This window comes from Benincasa hispida, chromosome 2, assembly GCF_027475165.1.
Source record: "Benincasa hispida cultivar pf3 chromosome 2, pf3_genome.v1.1, whole genome shotgun sequence".
NCBI lineage: Eukaryota > Viridiplantae > Streptophyta > Magnoliopsida > Cucurbitales > Cucurbitaceae > Benincasa > Benincasa hispida.
The window spans coordinates 53,827,815-53,849,671 of NC_143479.1; the positions used below are offsets into that span (position 1 = coordinate 53,827,815).

Below are 21,857 nucleotides of genomic sequence, written 5' to 3' on the forward strand. Positions count from 1 at the left end.
AATTAAGGGGGCGTTTGAGGTGAGAGTTGTCATTAAAATATAATAACCACCTCGTAAAAACTATTTCAAAACCTCTAATTAGTTACAGTCAACACTATTTCAAAACTCTCAGTATTTACTATTTACTACAGTGTTTACTATTTTATATTCATCATTTTTTTATTTGCTACAGTGTTTACTATTTTCTTCTCAAACTAAAATAGTTTATACCTCAAATACATACTATTATAACCCAAACTAAAATAATCTACATCCTAATACAAACTATTATAACTCAACTATAATAACTAATTCATTGTCCCAAACGCCTCCTAATAGTTTAATATGTTATCCAAAATCTCAACGGGAATAAATACTTAAAAAATAAATATTTATTAGGTGCAAAATAAATATTTTCAACTCCCAAAAAATCATTCCAAATAAGTGTCTTTACGCTTTTTATGTCTGCAAATTTATATTCTAAATGATCAGTTCTCGAGTATAGAGTTTTCTATTTGGAAAAAAAAAAAAGTTTTTTTTTTAGTACTTCAAATAATATGTAAGGTGAGATTTAATTGTGTTATGTTCAAGTTAATTGAAAAGTTGAATTTTTATTTCAATGTATTTCACTATATAATTATACTCAACAAATTGAATATAATGTGAAATCAAAACCCTTTATTTGTTGAATAATTGTTTTTCGATATATTTATAGTTAGTTAGATTTGGTCAATTTTATAAATAGTTTTTCTGAGGACATGTTCAAAATTTTAAACTCGTTTAAGTTTTCACACTTTTTGAACTAATCTTCAGCTTCGAAGTAAAATATATTTTCATTTAATAATCATGTAGTTTTTTAGAATTATTTTTGTTTTCTTACTACTTATGTTTTTATCTTTTCTGACCTAAACATTTGAATTCTTAACCAAATTCTAAAAATACAATAGCAAGTTTTTAATTTTTTTTTTTTTTAATTTTCAAATTTTAGCTTGACTTTTTATAACATTCTTCAAAATTATATTTAAAAAAAATCAATAAGTGAAACAATGCCCATAAAAACTAACTTAAAAAAAAAAAAAAAACTAAATGATTATTAAATATAGGCAAATTTGGACATCAATTTTGGTTCATTAAGTCTTTTTGTTGGATTTAGGTCTTTTATTGTGGTTGAATTTTGGATGAAATTATTGTAAATTTAAGAAGCACATCAGGAACACGGATGCTAATAAAATATAATGTTAAAATGAAATAAATATATGAAATAAATAAATATTAAAATAAATCAAATATAATATATATCAATATATAAAATAAAATAACAAATTATAGATTTCTCTACTTTCTCCAAACTTTTTGAAATTTGCCTAATGTGTGTCTTTCAAAACCCACCAAATGTCACTGTTTATAAACAATTTGATAAATAGAAGGTAGATTGTCACACCCTTCCCAGATTACCCTCTTAATCTAAAAGAGGATATGACCGTAGTTGCTAGTCTGCCAGCACCCACCACCTTAGCCCTCTAATCTAAATGCCAACCTGTTAAATATTAATAAGGTATGCATATGGTATGTCTCTTTAAGGTTCTACAAAATATTATATAAACACATGCAAATAGCCATGATATAACATCTAAGAGGAGAAACATTCACAGATGGGCCCAAACATCTCTAGCAAAGCCCTAGTCTCTCTCAAAACATGTGTACATAAATAGATCATCAACCTAAGTCTTCTTAATAAGCTGAGTCTCTCAGTGGCAAGCAGTAGCAGGATCAGTCCTGAGGAATCTAACCGCTACTTGAGAAGGGAAAACACAGAAATTCTATGAGCTAAAAGCCCAGTGAGCGACTATAGAATTGTATAACATCGTGCATTACATCACTATAAACATGTAAATATACTAATGAATATCTCAATAAATTGTCTCTAAGTGTAGCTTTAAACATTCTTAGACATCATCAAACATCATTATTCCCTAGTTGAGAACGAGCCTAAACGCTCTAGCTCCCAGTATTTAATACCAGCCAAGAGACTCATACTTCGGTCTCTCATTCAGAACTGCCTACGTGCACATGGCCATACTAAGTACTGTCATACCTTAGATACTTTCGCTCAGATACTTTCTCAAACCTGTCCTTCAGTATCGAGCTACTAAGATACCTTCTCAAATGTCCTTCGGTACCAAGGTATTTTGTAGCATCAAATTAAATTCTATTGCCTACCATCTACACAAGTACTCATTCTCTCATAGCATTTCTCTAGGAAACATATTTCAACATTAGAAACTTAACTTTTGTAATGACCACATGACATACCTTGGCCTGTGTTACATATATACAAGCCGGGAAACATGTGTTAAGTTATTTTCCAACCATTTGTTGCTTGAGGGAGTATAAATTCATCATTAATGTCACTGTAACTTACTTGATCTTATATGCATAAGTATTGGAGACATTAATTCACTTAGTCACTCACCGCTCGTCAGGGCTCTTAACGGTTTATACGCCTCTCTTAGCTCTTCTTGGCCTGAAAGGACATAATTCCCGATTAAACTACTTAGAATTCTTAGTAAAATACCTCAAATAGTTCATTTACTAAAGGAACTTTCATCAACAAAGACAGCTTTACTGAGAGATCCTCCTTATGAGCAAAATCAGCGAGATCCTCATGAGCGCGATCAAGATTTTCCTGGCAACTTTCATCCTAGCGATACTCACCTTACCAGCGATACTCAGCCCAATTTCTAGCGAGATTTCCTTCAAGAGCGAGATCCTCATCACAAAATTAGCTATATTTCCTTCATAAGCGAGATCATCATTCTCATATCTCGCTATAACTCTCCACGGTGAGTTGTTTGCTTGTTCTTCCCAAGCAGCTGTCTACTTATGCACCGTTTCCCTGTTACAACTTCAAAAATTCACAACTCAAAATCCAGAGCTCTTTTCAAGAAACTTCCTTCAGAATTGAGTTAACTTTCTTACCTTAAAATTTCAGCTAAAAATTCCTTATAGTTTGGTCTGGAGCTTCCAATCTTCACCTTGGGCCCTAATTAATCCGAGGTTTAGTCTCTTATGCAAATTCTCCACTTTTGTTCTTCTCCCCTTGCAATCTTTCTCCGACAGGACAATCTTGAAAACTAGATTCTCCCAGCTTTCAAATGGCATCGATTTCACTAAATTTGCTCTTGTCAATTGCCGAAACCATGCTTTTGAAGTTTCACTTCCCTTCTAATCTTTCTACCACTTCCCAAGTTCAAGGAGTAGATTGCCACGTCACCCCACACTTAGTGCCTCCAGCCAAACTAATGGATGAGTTTCTCCATTTAATATATTTTCCTTCCCTTCCTTCATAATCCCAACATGAATTTCTACTTAATAAATATGTAATATAACATTCCTTTGGCTAAACATTTTTAACTAAGGAACTTAGAGTTCGGGGTTTACATAGATTACAATGGACACTAATGTATTTACAAGATACATGGACAACACTTTGGAAAAATGGGGATATGACACATAGTCAATTGATACTAAACATAATATTGATATACTCCCCCTTAGATGCCTATTACATATATGAAATATGTCTCGTTAAAACCTTACTAGAAAAAACCCATTGGGAAAAAAATCATAATGAAGGAAAACTAATATATATTTCATATAATCTAATACTCTTAAAAAGAATACAGTATATTTACTTTTCCTCATGGAAACATCACTTGAAATCTTCGAGTTGCCGCATTCTAATTTTGTGCACCAATTTTTCAAAGGTTGCTGTAAGTAATGACTTTGTCAATAAGTCCGCCAAGTTATCATTTTCAAATTTATTGTATAGTAACTATATCCATAAGATGCATGTCTAGACTTTCATACACAATCAGACCAATTAAATATCTTAATATAATTGCATCCACCACCAGAGAATACATCTTCTCATAATCAATATCAGGTCTTTGTGAAAAACCTTGTGCAATCAGTTTTGCTTTATATCTTGTTACGACATTATTTTCTTTTCTTTTTCTTACAAATACCCATTTATATCCCACAGGTTTGACACCTTCTGGTATTCGGACTACTGGTCCAAAAACCTGATATTTTAAAAGTGAGTTCAATTCTGCCTTGATTGCTTCTTTCCATTGAAGCTAATCTTTTATATTTCAACATTCTTCAACAGATTTTGGTTTAGAATCCTCATTTTTAGATATAATATCAAGAGCAACATTATACGCAAAAATGTTGTCAATAACTACATGAGTTCGTCCATATTTTTCCTTCATGACATAGCTTATTGAAATCTCATTATTATTTTTATGTATTTCACATTTCTCACTATTCATGTCAAAGATTTCTTTATGAGTATTTACATCCTCAACCAAGTCTTCTTCACTATTAATTATTTTATTTTCCAAGGATTTTTATATTTGGCAACCATTGGTCTACTATGCTTCTGGCATGTTCCAAACTCATTAGTGACAACTTGTTGTGTTGGGATATCAATTTTTGATGGAACATTTGCAGGTGGTATATGTGATAGACTAAACTCATTGATTTTCCATGCTTTTAGCGTACTCCAAACTCATTAGTGACAACTTGCTGTGTTGGGATATCAATTTTCGATAGAATATTTGTAGCTGGTATATGTGATTTAATTACTTTCTTTGCATTTATAAATGCATATGGTAATTGATTTGTTATATTTTGCAAATGAATATCTTTTGAACTTCAAGTTCACATTGATCTATATGGGGTTTTAAATGAAACATTAACGATGCATTCCATGTAATTTCTTTTTCCAACTTCTTAATTTCTCCTCCTAATGTTGGAAAATTTGTCTCATTAAAATGACAATCAACAAATCGTGCAGTAAATACATCACCCGTCAGAAGTTCAAGATATTTGATAATTGATGAGGAATTATATCAATATATATTCTTAACTTCCTTTGAAGATCCATCTTAGTACGTTATGGTGAAGCAATTGGAACATATACTGCACATACAAAAATTCTCAAATGAGAAATATTTAGCTCATGGCCATAAGCTAATTGTAATAGTGAGTACTTATGATAAACTACTAGCCTAATGCATACAAGTGATGTTGCATGCTAAATAGCATGTTCCCATACAGATGTATGAAGCTTAGCTCTCACAATCAATGGTCTAGCAATTAACTGCAAATGTTTTATGATTGATTCTGCTAAACCATTTTGTGTATGAAAATGAGCTACAGGATGTTCAACACTTATCCCAATTGACATACAATAATTATCAAAAGCTTGGAATGTAAATTCACCAACATTATCAAGACAATGATCTTAATTGTTTAATCGAGAAATTGTGCTCTTAATTTAATTATTTGAGCAAGTATCACATGATAATTCATTAGATTAAAAAATTTTCTGGTTCGTCAATGGATGTCCATTTGAATTCTCAATAACTCTCTTCATCATTATAGATCCTAGATGACGCAATCAGTCATGCCAAATTGTAAACATGTTTGGATTCATGAACTTCAAGTTCATTGTTGCATATGTTTCAATTACTCGTATATGAGTATAATATAATCCAGATGATAAAGCAGGAAACTCTTCCGGTATACGTTTTTCATTTGAGACAGTAGATATGATATATAGATATTTCACATTATTCTTACTATCAGTCTCAATATGATAACCATTGCAACATATATTTTAAAACTAAATAGATTTCTCTTTGATTGACTAGAGAACAATGCATTGTTAATTGTAAATTTTGTTGCTCTAGGAAAAATAATATTTATTTTTCTAAAGACTTCAATCAGGTTTACAGAACCTGATATCATATTGACTTTTGCTTCTAGCATTGTCAGTTTGGAAAAATATTTTCTACTTATAAATATTGTATGTGTAGTTGTACTGTCAGCTAGACAGATTTTCTTTACTTATTTTTTAGTCATCCAACATATGAAAATGATCCATGTTTCTTTATTAAAAGTAAATAATTACAATAAGAAAAACAACATTTGGAATATACAAAAGTTAACGTATACTAAGAGAAGAAAAAAATATGAAGATGAAAAAAAACATTAAATCTAGATATTTTCAAAGTCAAATGAAACACTTGATGTTCCATCAACTCAGCCGATTTTCTCCTCAAGAGATTCAAAGAAGTCTGCTACATCCAAATTTATCATATGGTATGGGTCAAATATGTCACTATCCTAGTATTCAACTTCTACATTTTTCTCTTTTTCTTTCAGGGAGGCTTGATAGAGATCAATTAAGTGTTTTGACTACGTCAGGTACATGACCAATGTTGAGTCATTCCGCATCAGAAGCATTTATTTTCAACACTTTTTGAACTCTTATCTTGTGGGACTTTTTCTTTGTGACCATCATTTCGTGTGGTTCTTTTGAAATTTGAATGATTAGAACACCCACCATGAAAATAATTATTATTTCTTCCTCTACCACGGTCACGACCTCGACCACGACCACGACCTCAACCATGATTATTATTAAAATTCACTATAGGAAAAACTATTTATTGCAACGGTTTATATGACCTTTAGTAGCAGTTTGCAACCGCTGCAACTGATATAGCAACAATTTTGAAAATTCTTGAAATAAGGTGTTGAGAGCTTAATCGCAATGATTTTTAAAACCGCTAAAATCAAAAGTCAAAATCGTTGCAATAGCGCCTTCAATAGCGGTGGTCTAGAGCAACTTATTGCAACATTTTTAAAACTGTTGCACGAGAAATAACAACACATTTTGAATCGTTGGAATTGAACTAGAAATTGCTTCAATATCTGCTTTAATAATAATGGTAGTAGAACTCTATTGCTTCAATACTTTGAATGTGATAGATGTATATATTAACATGAACATACAACGATGATAAACATGTACCATTTCTCTTAAGTTCAAATGAGGTTTAAATTATGGGGGATTTTTAAAAATATATATATATAAAAAAAAGGGAAACTCTTTACATAAAATAACAAAATTTTAATCTTCTTTGATAGAGACAGATAGAAATCTATAGTGCCTATCAGTGATGAAAACTGATAGAAGTCCATCATTGATATATGTTGATATCTGTCTATCAGTGTCTATCAATATTTCTTTTGCTATTTCTATAAATAGTTTGACATTTTTTCTATTTGTAAAAAGTTTCCTTTAAATATTGGTTAAAAACACTTTTGATCCCTATACTTTCATGGAAGTGACAATTTGGTCCTAAACTTTAGTTTGTAACAATTTAGTCCCTATACTTTTTTTTTTTTGACAATTTAGTCATTGAACTTTAATATGTAACAATTTAGTCGTTATACTATTAATTTTGTAACAATTTAGTCCTTAACGTAAAAAAAAATGAAAATTAGATGTCAATTTTGATTATTGTATGATGTATACTATATATCTTGTAAAAATATCGAGTCTCCAAATTAGTTTATTAGTTTATTTATATAAGAAATCTCATTAAAGTTTAATATTAGTTTTTAAAATAGGGTCTAAATCGTTATAAAATTTAAAATATAATGACTAAATTGTTACATAATAAAATTTATGAACTAAATTGTTACGAAATTAAAAGTACATTAACGTTACAAATCAAAATTTAACGATTAAATTATTGGACTAAAAATGATTTTTAACCTCAAATATTTAATACTTCAAATAAATTTGTTGTATATTAAAATAATGGAGTAAGTGTGTATAGCATTATAAACATAGTTTATATTGAAATATTAAATTAAAAAGAGGGTATTTATGTAAATTCATTCTAAGAAAAAGGTTGGAAAGTGGATGTGGGGAAGTTAGAATATCACAAATAAGAAAGAGGCAAAGACCAAAATCAAAATTGGAATATTTCAACAAAAGGAGAGAGAGAGAGAGAGAGGGGGGTCAAAATTGGAACAATAAAGTCAAAATTGTTGGGTAGTGGAGTTGGTCAAATTGATTGAACTTATCCTTCCATTACTCTTGCCACCTCATTTTCAATTACCATTAAAAAAATAATCTCATTTTGATATCTAAGTTGTGATGTTAATGTAATTTTAGGTCTACCAAAATTTCAAAATATCTTTGAAAAAATTTTAAAAAAATAATAATAAAGTATCCATTTTGATCTTTAAACTAAATTATAAGTTTGGTCCTCACATCTTTTAAATATGTTTGAGAGTATATAAACTTTCATTTTTGTGTTCAATATGTTTGTGAATTAAAAAAAAAAAATCAATGTTTATGGATAATTTTTTTTAAATCAATACAAACCTCAGCGTTCAAGGACCAAATCTATAATTTAACCTATTTTTAATTATTGAATCTCTTAGAAAGAAAAGGCAAATTTTAATTAAGAAAAAAAAGTTATTTTGATATTTATTAATTTAGTTAAACAACTCATTTTGATCTATATACCTTGAGTTTAATTTTATTTAAGTCTTATACTTTAAAATGTTTAAATTTAGTTCGTGCATGGTTGATAAATTTTGAATTTAGTTATTCAAAATTAATTTCTATCAAAATAGATTAAATAATGATAATGATTTAATTAAAAAAAAAAAAAACTAGATGAACTTATTTCTAAAACTTGTAAAAGGAATGCTAATAGAAACATCATCTCCAAAAATAAAAAATCAATATTCTCTTGTCCTCTTGTATTTGCAATATCTAAAAACATTGAAAAGAAAGAATCAATCTATAATCAAATAATAATAATGAATAATAATTAGTTAAAATATTCTGTTGATGTATCATTAGAGTTTTGGAAGCCTTTCTTATAGAGTTGATTTTAAATATAGGAAAATAAATCAACTTATTTATAAATATAGCAAAATGACACGGTCTATTAGTCATCTATCGATATTTATCATTATCTCTCACTAATGGGCAATGACATTTTACTATATTTTAAAATACTTTCATAGTTTGTCATTTTCCTTTTGTATTTGAAATATCTAAAAATATTAAAAATAAATAAATGATCTATAATCAAATAATAATAATGAATAATAATTAGTCGAAGTACTATTTTAATGTATCATTAGAGTTTTGAAAGTTTTTTTTATAGGTTATTTTCAAATATAGGAAAATGAATCAATTTATTTATAAATATAATAAAATTTTACTGTCTATTAGTCATCTATCATATCGATCATTGTCTATCACTAATAGACAATGATATTTTGCTATATTTGAAAATATTTTCAGTAATTTTGTCATTTAAAATATTACTCATTTCAATTTTAATTTAATTTTTTAATTTAACCTTTTTTTAATTATCGACTCCCTCGTTTTTTATCTTTAATTTTTTTTTTCAGAAAAGCCATTTATAACAACAAATAAAACTCATCTCCAACTTTATTAATTAGGTTAAAATTTCATTTTTGTCTCTTTTTTGTTTTAAATGTAGTTCTCATACTTTAGATTTCTTTTCCAAATTTAGTCCTTGTACTTTCTATAAATTTTGAATTTAATCATTTAAAAATAATTTCATCGAATTGCTTAAATAATGATAATACTTTAATAGAAAAAAATTTGTGATTTTATATTTTCAAAATTTATAAAGAAACTTCTAAGAAATACTATTTTTTTTTCAAATAAACAATCAACTAACAATATAGAATATTTAAATAATAATAATGATAAAATAAAAAAGGAAAACTAATTTGATTAATTAGGTGATACATTATTTTGATGTATCGTTAAAGTTTTGAAAGTTTTGTTTTTTAGGTATTCAAATTGACGAAGGGATCAACCTTTCAATTCATTCATCATATCATGGCAACAAGTGCTTTGGGAGTCAAATTGCAATAATAATAATAATAAAAAAATAAATTAGTCACATCTTCCTTTATTTTATTGTTTTTCCAACTAAATAACAAGTGGGTTTAGAGAAATTGTGCACATTAAAATTTTGTTTAAAAAAAAAATCTTTTTCATTTTCTTAGTAGCCACTTTGATAGAGAAAAGGTTTTTCATAACTATATCCATTGTAAAAGACTTCAATAAGTTTGTCCAAAAATATATTAAATAAAATAGAATTTCTTTTAATACAATAGAAATTTGAAAATACATGTCCAATAAAACCATTAAAGAAAAAAAAAATTAAAACACCTCCAAAAGAAGTATATTTCCCCTTTATATTTTTTACTAGTGAAGTAACAAAATATTAAATTTCATGGATGGTTAATATTTTTATGTTTTCATGAGTTCGATATCGATATGGAAAGTGAATCAATAGTTTCATTATGTCTTATAAAAATCTACCAAACATAAAAAATAAACAATAAAATGTCACTGATTTGTTTAAAATTTATAAAGTATTTATTTAAATTTATTTTTAATTTTTAAAAATATTTTAATCAAAATTTTTATGAAATTAAGATCTCCATATTTGAAGTAACTATTTCAAATTTGCATTAAATGATTGGAATTTGAATGGACAATTTTCTTAATTGCCTTTTTGACCCAAATGAGAGAGAGTAAAGAAAATGGAGGGAGAGGACAATTTAAATAATTACCAAATGACAAAAGGCCTTCTAAATCCATTGACTTTCCAAATTCCAAAAAAGCTAGTGCCTTTTGCCCATCATTTCCACTCAATTCCTATTAAAACTTTATAATTTTCTACTTTCCATTTTTATTTTTATTATTTAAAATTATGCAAATTATTGGATAGTATTATTGTTTTAAAGAAAATAAAATACTTGTAAAATATATTATTTAATTTCTTAGGTAAAAAATATATACTAAGATACCATTTTTATATCAGATTTAAACATCTGACCTTTTAGTCCAGAATATATGTTTAAACTAAATTTGAATAGATTTAGGTTGATTGACATGTGAGTTCTTACTATTATATCATTTTTATAAATTATTTTAGGTTAAATTACAATTTAGGTCCACATTAAATTTTATTCTATTTTAGTTTTTATACTTTCAACATTAACTTTTAGTTTGTACTATTAGTAAATTTTATATTTCATCGCTAATTATATTATTTATTTGCATTTTCTCTACCAGCTTTAAAAATATATTCACATAACCTATTTTTTTTTAATGAAACTTTTAATTATTATTTAATTAATTTAAATAAAAATGACATAAATTAAAGAACTCGTATATTAGTGTCAACTCAAGCATACATAAACCTTTAATGTAGTTTTTGTACTTTCAATTCTACCCATAAACTGACATTTTCTATCATTTAGACTATAAACTTTCGATTTCCTCAAATTTGATCGAATTGAAAATTTAGATCGAAAATTCATACATTAAGTTTGAAAATTGATTTTTTAAAATTCAAATTCAATAATATACAAATTAGTTACAATAATAAATGGTAAATTCTTAAGAAAAACACACACACAAAATAAATAAATAGTAAATTAAAAAGGTTGAATATCAAATTTAGTCTCTATACTTTGAAATATCCCATTTTAGTCCATACCTTCTAAAAAAATTTTAAATTTACTCTCTACTGTTTATTTATTGTTGATTTTTCTAAAACCTTTTATTATTAATTAGATTTCTCAATAATTTCCAAAACATTATAACTTATTATACTTCCATCCATGAAAATTATTATGATTATTTTAGATAATTATCGTAAAAATTAACCGTGAGGGATTAAATTTAAGATTTATTAAAAATAATATGAATTAAAATTGACATTTAAAAGTATAGAGACTAAAATTAAATGAATCTTAAAAATACGGACAAAATAAAAATTTTAACCATTTTAGTCCATGTACTTTAAAGTTTGTTCGATTTTAGTCATTATATTTTTTAATGTCTAATTTTAGTCTATCTACTTTCAAGAAATCCTAAATTTAATATATATATATATATATATTTTTTTTTTATCGAAATTGATCAAACGATAATAATATTTTGCATGCAATCAAATATAACATGTGAATATGTTTTCAACATTTATAATAAAAACGTTAATAGATAATAAAAAGTTTGGAAAAAAAAGTATTCATAATTTAGTAAGAGAAACTAAATTTAAGATTTAGATTAAAAAACACTTTTGGTCCCTAAACTTTCATAAAAGTAACAATTTAGTCATTCAACTTGGTTTGTAATGACTTAGTTCACAAAAATTTAATGTGGCAACAATTTATTCCATGAACTTTAGTATGGAACAAATTGGTTCTTGTAATTTCAAATTTATAACAATTTAGACCATAAAGTATAAAAAAAATTATCAAAATTAAATGTCAAGCTTTATTATTTTATGATGCAGATCTTGTATGATATAAAAATATCGAGTTTAAAATTTTTTTATCGGCTTGTTTATGCAAAAAATTTCATTAAATCTTAACGCTAATTTATTTGATAAGGACTAAATTGTGACAAGCTGTAAAGTACAAGGACTAAATTGTTATACAATAAAATTCATAGACTACATTGTTACAAAGAAAGCAAATAATTACAAACCAAAGTTCAAGGACTAAATCGTCACTTTTATTAAAGTTTAGGTACTAAAAGTGATTTTTTTAGATACATTAAAAGTGGTTTTTAACAAAGTATATATATATATATATATATATATATATATTGAAAGTACAATAATTAAAAATGAGGTTAAAAAATACTTTTTGTCCCTAACCTTTCATGAAAATAACAATCTAGTCCTTGAACTTTGATTTATAACAATTTGATTATAAATTTTCAGTTTTGTAACAAATTAGTCCTTAAACTTTAGTGTATAATAATTTGATCATTGTACTTTTAAATTCGTAATAATCTAATCCCCAAGGTAAAAAAATTATCAAAATTAGATGTCAATTTCTATTTTTTTTTTATGATGTAGACTTTGTATTATATAAAAATATTGAATCTCTAATTTTTTTATCGGCTTATTTATGTAAAAACTTTCATTAAATCTTAACACTAATTTCCATGATAGAGACTAAATCGTGATAAATCGTAAAGTACAAAGACCAAATTGTTACGTAGTAAAATTTAGGGACTAAATTGTTATACAATTGAAATTACAAATACTAAATCGTTACAAATCAAAGATCAGAGACTAGGTCTTATCTGGTAACCATTTTGTTTTTGAAAATTAAGTTTACGAACACCATTTTTACTTCTAAATTTATTCATTTATTATCTACTTTTCACTGATGGTTTAAAAAACAAAGCTAAATTTTGAGAACTAAAACAAGTAACTTTCAAATGGTTGCTTTTATTTTTTAAATTTGGCTAAGAATTCAAGTATTGTATCCAAATCTTAATAAGAAATATAAATGAAATATATTTAATTTTTAAAAATAAAAAATCTAATAATTACCGGATTGGACAAATAATTATTTTTATGAAAATAGGGGAATTAAAAAGGATCAGTTTTATATTTTTAACTTTTAAAAAAGAGAGTGAGGGAGAGAAAAAGAAAAAAAAAAGAAAAAGAAAAAAGAGAATCTCAAGAAAGTCACTCACGTTTTCTTTACGTTGTCATTCCCAACGTCTGAAAAAAAAAAAAAAACTCCCAACTTTCCCTCTTCCCGTTCCGTCTCTTCTTCTTCTCTCTTTCATATTTTCCGATCCAAATTCTTCAAAAATTACACCATTTCCCGTTCAAATTCTTCAATCAATCCCCATAATTGCACCGTTTTCCGCCGCTTGATCATCCAGTCTCAGCGTTAGCCATGGCGGCGACTCGCTTCTGGACTTTCCCCACCTTCTTCTTTCTCCTTTCCCTAACCCTAACTTCTCTTCTTCCCCTTTGTCTTGCTAACTCCGAAGGCGACGCTCTCTACACTCTCCGCCGCAGTTTCTCCGATCCCGATAACGTTCTTCAGAGTTGGGATCCTACTCTTGTTAACCCCTGTACTTGGTTCCATATCACTTGTAATCAAGATAACCGCGTTACCCGAGTGTACGGTTTCTGTTTTTTTTTTTTTTCTTTACTATTTCATTGCCCTTTCTTTATTTATAATACTGTTTTGCGATTTTGGTCGGGTGTTGTATTCTATTATCTGGGTTCTCTTGAAATTTGACGAATTTTAAAATCACCCATCTGGTTAATTGTCTGATCAGACAATTGGTTTTGATTTTCAGGGACTTGGGTAATTCTAATTTGTCTGGACATCTTGTTCCTGAACTTGGAAGGCTTGAGCACCTGCAATATTTGTATGTGGTTTTTAATTTACTTATGTTCTTTGGATGATATGATTCGACAATAATTGTATACGAGTTATTTAAATTATTTTTAGAAATTATTTCTTCGAAAGATTGTTTTCTTGATCATGTTTCAACTTGAGGGAAAAAATTTCATAATCCACGAAAATCATAGTGGATGTTTGGGATTAAAATGTTCGAAATCAGTTTCGAAATACGCCTTTGATTTTGAATGATTAACAACATATTTTGGAGTGATTTTAATCACTTTAGAATCACCTTAGTTTAATTTCATGAACTAGCGGAAAGAACTCACCAAGTACAATGCGACTAAGGAGAATTGGATTGTTTCTCTCTCCCAGACTACTAACTGATTGTACTGACTGTTACAATTCCCTGAACGACTATTTACAACCGTCCATTCTACCCTCCACAATGCAAAGTTCAGTTGCATGGGCCTCATGTTTACATCTCTTCTACCCATTTTCCCAATTTTTGCTTCCCCATTTCCCTTGCTACCCGTTTCTTATATCTCATCATGAGAATCTATCCAAGGGAAGGCTATCACATATTTTCCGTTTAATTTGAATTTTTAGTTTCCCTTCTTTCTTAATTAGTACTAATGTAAAAGAAAAAAAGGGTTGGTATAAGAAGCTTGTTGGGTGTATTAAATATATATGTGTGCATGTTCTGATTGTTGATTTTGCTGTGACTAAATATGTAGGGAACTTTACAAAAACAACATCCATGGAACTATTCCAGATGAGCTTGGAAACTTGAAGAGCCTCATCAGTTTGGACCTGTATAACAACAACATCAGTGGAAGAATTCCAATTTCTTTGGGGAAATTGAAATCTCTTGTGTTCTTGTGAGTTTCATTTGCGTTATTCATCTTTGTTTAGCGTGGTTACGTTGGTTTAGAAGTTTTATTTTCTTTGTAACTTCAACTTGTATGGACCAACATTTTTTTTATATGATAATGGTATGATCATCATCTTACAACAAGTCATTGCTCCATGTTTTAAAGAACAATCTCTTTCCACTTCTGCTTGTTAGTTGATGTTAGGATTGTGAAACCAATGGCCATTATCTTTTTGCTTCTGGATGGAAGTAAAATCTGAATGAATGCCTTTTCCTTTGGCCCTTTCTTTTCACAATCTTTTGTCTGAACTTTTATTCTATTTTGCAGACGGCTTAATGATAACCGATTAAATGGACCAATCCCGAGAGAACTTACTGGAATTACAAGCCTTAAAGTTGTGTAAGTCTTTGTATGATTTCTCCATAGTGTGTTAGTTCATTTAGGTGATATACATCCCTGGAAGTTTTGTGCCATGTCATGTGATTGGTTTATGATGGATTGTGTCTCATTTGTTTCAGGGATGTCTCAAATAATGACTTGTGTGGAACAATACCAACCAGTGGACCATTTGAGCATATACCTTTAAACAAGTAGGTTTCTGATTTTTTTTCTTCCACATTTTTATTTTCACTATTTCATATTCTGAAGTGCATAAAAGTGTATAATGCAGAGTAACACTCTTTTGCCAACATCAACCCAAAGTGTAAAAAAAGAAAATAGAATGAATGATTCTCTGTTTTTGTCATAATATGTGGACTTCATTCCCCTTTTATTGCTGTGCTTAAATCAAAATTAGTGTCTGAAACTGATATCAAGTAGAGACATTTCATTATTTAACTTCTCATATATGTTGTTCACTGTTCAGTAACTTATTGGTAGATCCTTCCTTAGCCAAGTAAGGTAAGAAAATTCTACAGGCTGTATTAATTAGGGAAATTGTTCCCTAACAAAGGGTGCTTCAAGAGGTCTCTCTCTCTTACAAGGCAATCTGAAATGCTTGAACCCAAAAGTAGAAAGAGCTTTTGCAACATCTTTCTGGGACTTCATCTTTAACTAATCACTATTTCTTCTTCCCCCTACACCTTTGCCTAACCGCACAACAGATGACTAGAAGCCACTGCTCTTAATTCTCATTTGGAGACTTGTGATAGGACGCTGCGGAATTAATTCTTAGATCTTAAATACTCCATGTGCACATTGTCTGCTGCTGTAGCTTTGTTTATATTATTGTTTACTCTTTTCTTTGAGGTCGCTATGTGGAGCTTTTTGATTCTCATGATTTCAGGCCATATATGGGAGATATGCTATGTAGTCTTGGTTTTCTCCATCTCTCTCTCTCTCTATATATATAATGTTCATTTTGTTTTTTAGCTCTTCCCCAAGTACTAACTAATCAATAAGAAGTTGTTTCTTTATTCCGTTCTTTTTTTTCTTATTGTGTCTTTGAGCATTAGTCCCCTTCTATTTTCTTAATGAAAAGACTTGTATTATTTTCCGGAAAAAAAGTTAATCAATAAGTTTTTTTTTTTTGATGCAGCTTTGAGAATAACCCTAGAATGGAAGGGCCAGAGTTGTTAGGACTTGCTAGCTATGACACAAATTGCACATAGAAGGTGATGCTACAAAATTTACAGCTTTCAGAATGAGAAGAATAGGGCAATGGGGGAAAGTAATAGTGTTTTTTTCACTGAAAATAGTGAATTGAATTGGGGAAATACTAAAAATCTAAAATGACAGATTAGTGTTTGTAAATTGTAATACCAAATGCTTTGGTATTTTGAAACAGTATTTTTCAGCTGCCACGACCATGACTTTGTGCTAATGGTAATTCTATCAACTGTTTGTTCGGTAAAGACAGTAGAAATTTAGTCGTATTTTTGAGTTATCTACTTCCAAATTTACTCATAGCTTGGGTAATTAATTACCTTAATGCTATGATTAAAAGCTGTCTTCTTAAGTTGGACCTGTCATCCTTTAGATGGTTGTGATGAGAGTTGGGTTGGTATTTATAAGATGTGGCCTTAGATCAATCACATTTTATTTGGTAATCTGTAATTAGATAATGAATCTCTTAATGTGGAGAAATAATGGAAATGTTAGAACAATGTTGCCTAGTAGCTATCTAAATATATTTTTAAGATTGCATAAACCTTTTAATACAAATATAGCTATCTAAACATTGATAGACATTTGATGATTTTAAAATTGTTAAAATTACCTTTGTCATTCTGAATTAATCACATGGAATTATTTAAATGTTTAACTTTACGATTCTATTTTTTCTTAAAAAGAGTACTGTTGAAAATATGTAGGAAAAACAATTTTTTGTGTCCAGTATATTTCTATAACGAAAACTGAGATAAACTGTGGGTTAAACCATTTTGATTATGAATGTGTTGTATAAATTGCGAGGTTGTAAGTTTTATCAATGATTTAATCGTACAATGTGAACTAGAGAGGAAATTTCACTTATAAACTCTCTCTATGTACCTATATTCATTGGAAGAGCAAATTTCTTTCTTCTACAAATACCTTATTCCAAGTGGTTTAATTCTCTTGTGATCTGATGTAATACCCTAACCCTAATTTGAAAGGCACGAGGAAATAAGATATTAAAAATAAGAAATATAATTAAATTAAGAGGAATTTAAACATGGAAAAATCAAAGAAAAATGAATTAAGTACGAAATAACGTGATGGTTTAAGGGAAAAGCTAGTTAAAAATCAAAGGAAATTTCAGGGAAAAATCAAGTTAAAGACTGAATTTCGGACAGTTTAAGTAGGGTCGAGTGTTTTGAAGTTTTCGAGTTGTAGAAATCAAATTTGAAACTGAAATTTTGAGGTGGTAAGTTAAGAGGTTTATTGACATTTTTGTAAAGGACGTTACAGCTAATTTTGACTGGAAATTAGTGAGTTAATAGGAAAACCGAGAGGAAGAGGAAAAAAAAAGGAGAATTTGAGAGATTTTGGAAAATTTGAGGAGCTTTCTTTTGAAATTTCTCATTGGATGGCCTTGAGGTTGGTTAATCATCTGTGCACGTGTTAAAATTGGAAATTGAAGCTGTAAGTATTATCCACGTGTTGCATGCGGTGAAGGAGGCATTGGACCAAACCACTGTCCTACGCGTGATGCCAAGCGAGATTGGAGAGAGTAGTTTTAACGAGGAAATGGGAGAGAGCGAGATTGGAGAGAGCAGTTTTAACGAGAAAATGGGAGAGAGCGAGATTGGAGAGAGTAGTTTGAGCGAGAGAATAGGAGAGAGCGAGAGAATGGGAGAGAGCGAGAGTGGAGAAAGCGAGAGTTTGAGCGAGAAAGTGGGAAAGAGCAAGAGCCATGAGAGCAAAACCAGTGAGAAAGTTGGAGAGAGCGAGAGCCACGAGAGCGAAACCAATGAGATTGGGACAGATGGACGCATTTGAAGAAAATTGGATGCGTTCATTAGTAATTTGGATAAATAAATCAGAAATTAAGCAGATGAAGTGGTAAAAGGAGATCACATGCAGGAAGATTTTTATCAACTTAAGTAGGTGGTGTATGGTTGAGATTACATGCAAATTAAGATAATTTTGGTCGGCAAACCCATAATTAGACAACTCAAAGCTCGGCTAGCCAGAGTTAACGTGGGCAGCCTAAGGAAGAGCCATTTGTATGGTGAGTTGTCGTGAGGAAAGAGGCTGGGAACAACTATAAATAGGAGGCCTCGACATGAAAGTTAAACTCATTCCAAACAATTTCAGTAGTAAAAATTATAAGTAGAGAGTGAGCATTTAGTGGGAAAGCTGCCGTTGGTGGTGGAGGCAAGGAATTCGAAGGAGGTGCTGCATAGATTCATATTCTGTTTGAGTAGTGTAAGCTAGTAGTATTTTTTTTAAGGGGTTTTTAAATATATTTATGAAATAATATTAATTGAGAATTTTCTTGGAAACAATGAAAATGACAGGAAGATATTTACAAGTAAATTGCATTAGGAGGATTTGCTGACGGTGAGTGGTTACTATGTGTTGTTTTGATTTATGTATGTATATGTATATATGAGCCCTGTACGTAAAGGGTAATGTCAAATGTGCATGAGTAGGGATGCATGATTTCTGTCGTGATTGTCGTGATATTGCATGTTATATTGTGATGGAAACTAGAATTATACTCGGGATATGGTTAGTATGTTTGAAAAGGGTACTTGGCAGGGAAATATGGTCGGCGGGAAAATATGGTCGGCTTCAGTCGGTGGAAAATGACAGTCGGTGACGATCGGCAGGAAAAAAATGGCCAAGTTACCTAAGCATAACTAGCGGGAAAGAAATGGTCGATGTACACATTGGTGGAAAAATGGGGTATAGGGAAAGTTTCCATAACATTGTTGTTGTGTTGACAGTAGTTGACTATCAATAGGAAACGATTCAGCGGTTTGGGCTGAGGAAAGGAATATGAAATGGTATTAATGTATCGTTGATTGCATGTTGTTTTCCCCAAAAGTTTATTTTCGATAGCCAATGGTATGTTTATAAATAAAATACCACTCACTGGGTTTATTAGCTCATGTTTTCCAAATGTTTTCTTTTCTCCCCAGGTAGCCGAGCGGTGCGTTCAGGGAGAAGTCAGACACCCACAACCAGAAACTTGGTAATCTTTCAGGACATGACTGGATCCAATAGAGGAACAACAGTAGTGGAATTTTTAAAATTTGTGTAAAACTTGATATATCAACGGTAGTCTTTAATCAATTTTGTATAAACGCTGTCTTAGGAGGGGGTGTGACATCTAAGACATCATTTTATAGTGATTTTTTTCAGGATTGTTTGAAAGAAAAAAGGTTAGAAATAAAAGGAATAAATAAAAACTATTTTGTTCTCTGAACAGAAGGTCAGGTCAGGATGGCCGAGTGGTCTATAAGGCGCCAGACTCAAGTCTGTTCCTCCTGAGAGGGCGTGGGTTCAAATCCCACTTCTGACATTCTTTTTTAATATTCCATTAATTTTATAGAAAAGAAAAAGCTAAAAAAGTTAAAATGTTCTTTAGACAAACGCGTATATCTGTAGTCTTTTCATTTTCCAACTATACAAAATAGCATTGGCTACTTATAAAAAATTCTCTTTTAAAAAGATTTAGATATCGTTTGGTAATTTTTTTTTGTTTTTGAAAATTAAGTCTATAGACACTATTTTTACCTTTAAATTTTTTCATTTTTTATTAATAGTTTAAAAAATCAAGCAAAAATTTGAAAACTAAAAAAGTAGATCCCGTTTGGAAACCATTTTGTTTTTGAAAATTAAGCTCATGGATACTACTTCCACCTCCAAATTTCTTTATTCGCCAAACCAAAATTTGAGAATAAAAAAAGTAGCTTCAAAAAGTTATTTTTGTTTTTAGAATCTAGTAAGAATTCAACCATTGTTCTTAATAAAGATGCAAAATCATTGTAAGAAATGTGGATGAAATAGATTTTATTTTCAAAAGCAAAAATAAAAAACTAAATAGTTATCAAACGTGATGATAGCTTTTTAAATAGTTGTTCTTGTTTTTAACATTGACTCACAATTCAATCATTGTATTTAAGAAAGATGCAAATCATTGTAAGAAATGAGGAAAAAATAGACTTAATTTTCAAAACCAAAAAACAAAAAATGAAATGATTATCAAGCGGAACCTTATTTTTTATTTTTGAAATTTAGCTAAGAATTCAAATGTTAACTTAATAAAGATAAAAATTATGAGAGAGTAGGGATAGTTTTCAAAAGTAAAAAAACTAAAGATCAAATACTATCTAATAATGTAAAACAAGGCCATAGTTATTAAAAAAAATGATTTTGTTTTCAGAATTTAGCTAAATATTTAAATATTTACTAGTAAAGACGACATGAACACCATGATGACAATATATATATATATATATATATATATAAAACAAGCATGAAAAAAAATTAAATAGTTATCAGACCTAAATAAAAAGGTAAAAAGTTTAAAGATTCAAATCACACTACTTCAAGTTCAAGGTTTCTTTGCAAGGGGATGGTGATCAATCCAATTGCCGTCGATAAGTACGCGAGATCCACTAGTCTTTTTATGTGAACATTTATGGATTTCCAGATTTTGCCCTCACACGTCATGAATTACCATAAAACAGTTTTGATTGAATAAAATCGGTAACAGCAATGAAACAATCCTCATATACCTTTTTCAGTATTATGATATATACCGATTTTACCGTTTCGTCCAAGCAATAACAATAACGATAAAGTTCTTTTTATGTCTCTTACTTTCTTATTTCGAGTTTTATCGTTTCTTTATTTTTTTCCATATATCGAGTACCGATACCGATATGCATGCACGTTACGTTATTTTGCATGGGGGTATTGTTTGATTTGGTCAGTATGCTAGGTATGCGTTCGTTAATTGACATTTAAATGGTCATGAATTATGAATAATACTGGCATATATCGATTTTTCCAACTCATATCATTATAATATCAATACGGATGGGCATCGGTATTGATATCCAAATCGATATCCATATTGACATCGGTAATGATTCAATAAACCTTACACATTTAAGCATAGAAATGGTATTGATAAATACAAGCAAAGACGCCAATATAGATACATATGGATACACAGTTGGTAATCGATATTCATAGCTAAGAACATACAATATCGGATAATCATTTGCCCAATTTGTGAGAAATTTCAATATGTACATGATTGTAAACTCTAATCCAAAAGAAATCATGCGATGAAAAGTTGATTGACATGCTAGGAAGGGAATGAAATGAACGACGAAAATGGAATTCAAAAACGGAAAGGATAGGAAGGAACAAAAATTTGATTCCTAAACTTTCATAGAAATAATAATTAAGTCCCTAAACTAACTGATCACGATTTAATTCCTGTACATGCATATTTGA

The 21,857-nt window shown here is 29.3% G+C and overlaps 1 protein-coding gene and 1 non-coding gene across 3 annotated transcripts; both read left to right on the forward strand.

The window, feature by feature from the left end:
• The first annotated feature begins 13,273 nt into the window (after positions 1 to 13,273).
• LOC120071849 (Leucine-rich repeat (LRR) family protein) lies at positions 13,274 to 16,810 on the forward strand. Of its 2 annotated transcripts, none has more exons than XM_039024243.2 (6): positions 13,274 to 13,853; positions 14,036 to 14,107; positions 14,820 to 14,963; positions 15,285 to 15,356; positions 15,476 to 15,547; positions 16,495 to 16,810. In XM_039024243.2, exons 1-6 carry the CDS (start codon positions 13,624 to 13,626, stop codon positions 16,565 to 16,567), a joined length of 663 nt encoding a protein of 220 aa, XP_038880171.1. In that variant the 5' UTR covers positions 13,274 to 13,623; the 3' UTR covers positions 16,568 to 16,810. The 2 variants fall into 2 exon arrangements, with proteins under 2 accessions (XP_038880171.1, XP_090167507.1); XM_090311381.1 differs by lacking the exon at positions 16,495 to 16,810 and adding an exon at positions 15,823 to 16,380.
• A 3,013-nt stretch (positions 16,811 to 19,823) lies between these two features.
• Positions 19,824 to 19,908, forward strand: TRNAL-CAA (transfer RNA leucine (anticodon CAA)). The gene is given in 2 exon segments: positions 19,824 to 19,863; positions 19,872 to 19,908. It is a non-coding gene; the product is annotated as a tRNA-Leu (tRNA).
• Positions 19,909 to 21,857: the final 1,949 nt, after the last annotated feature.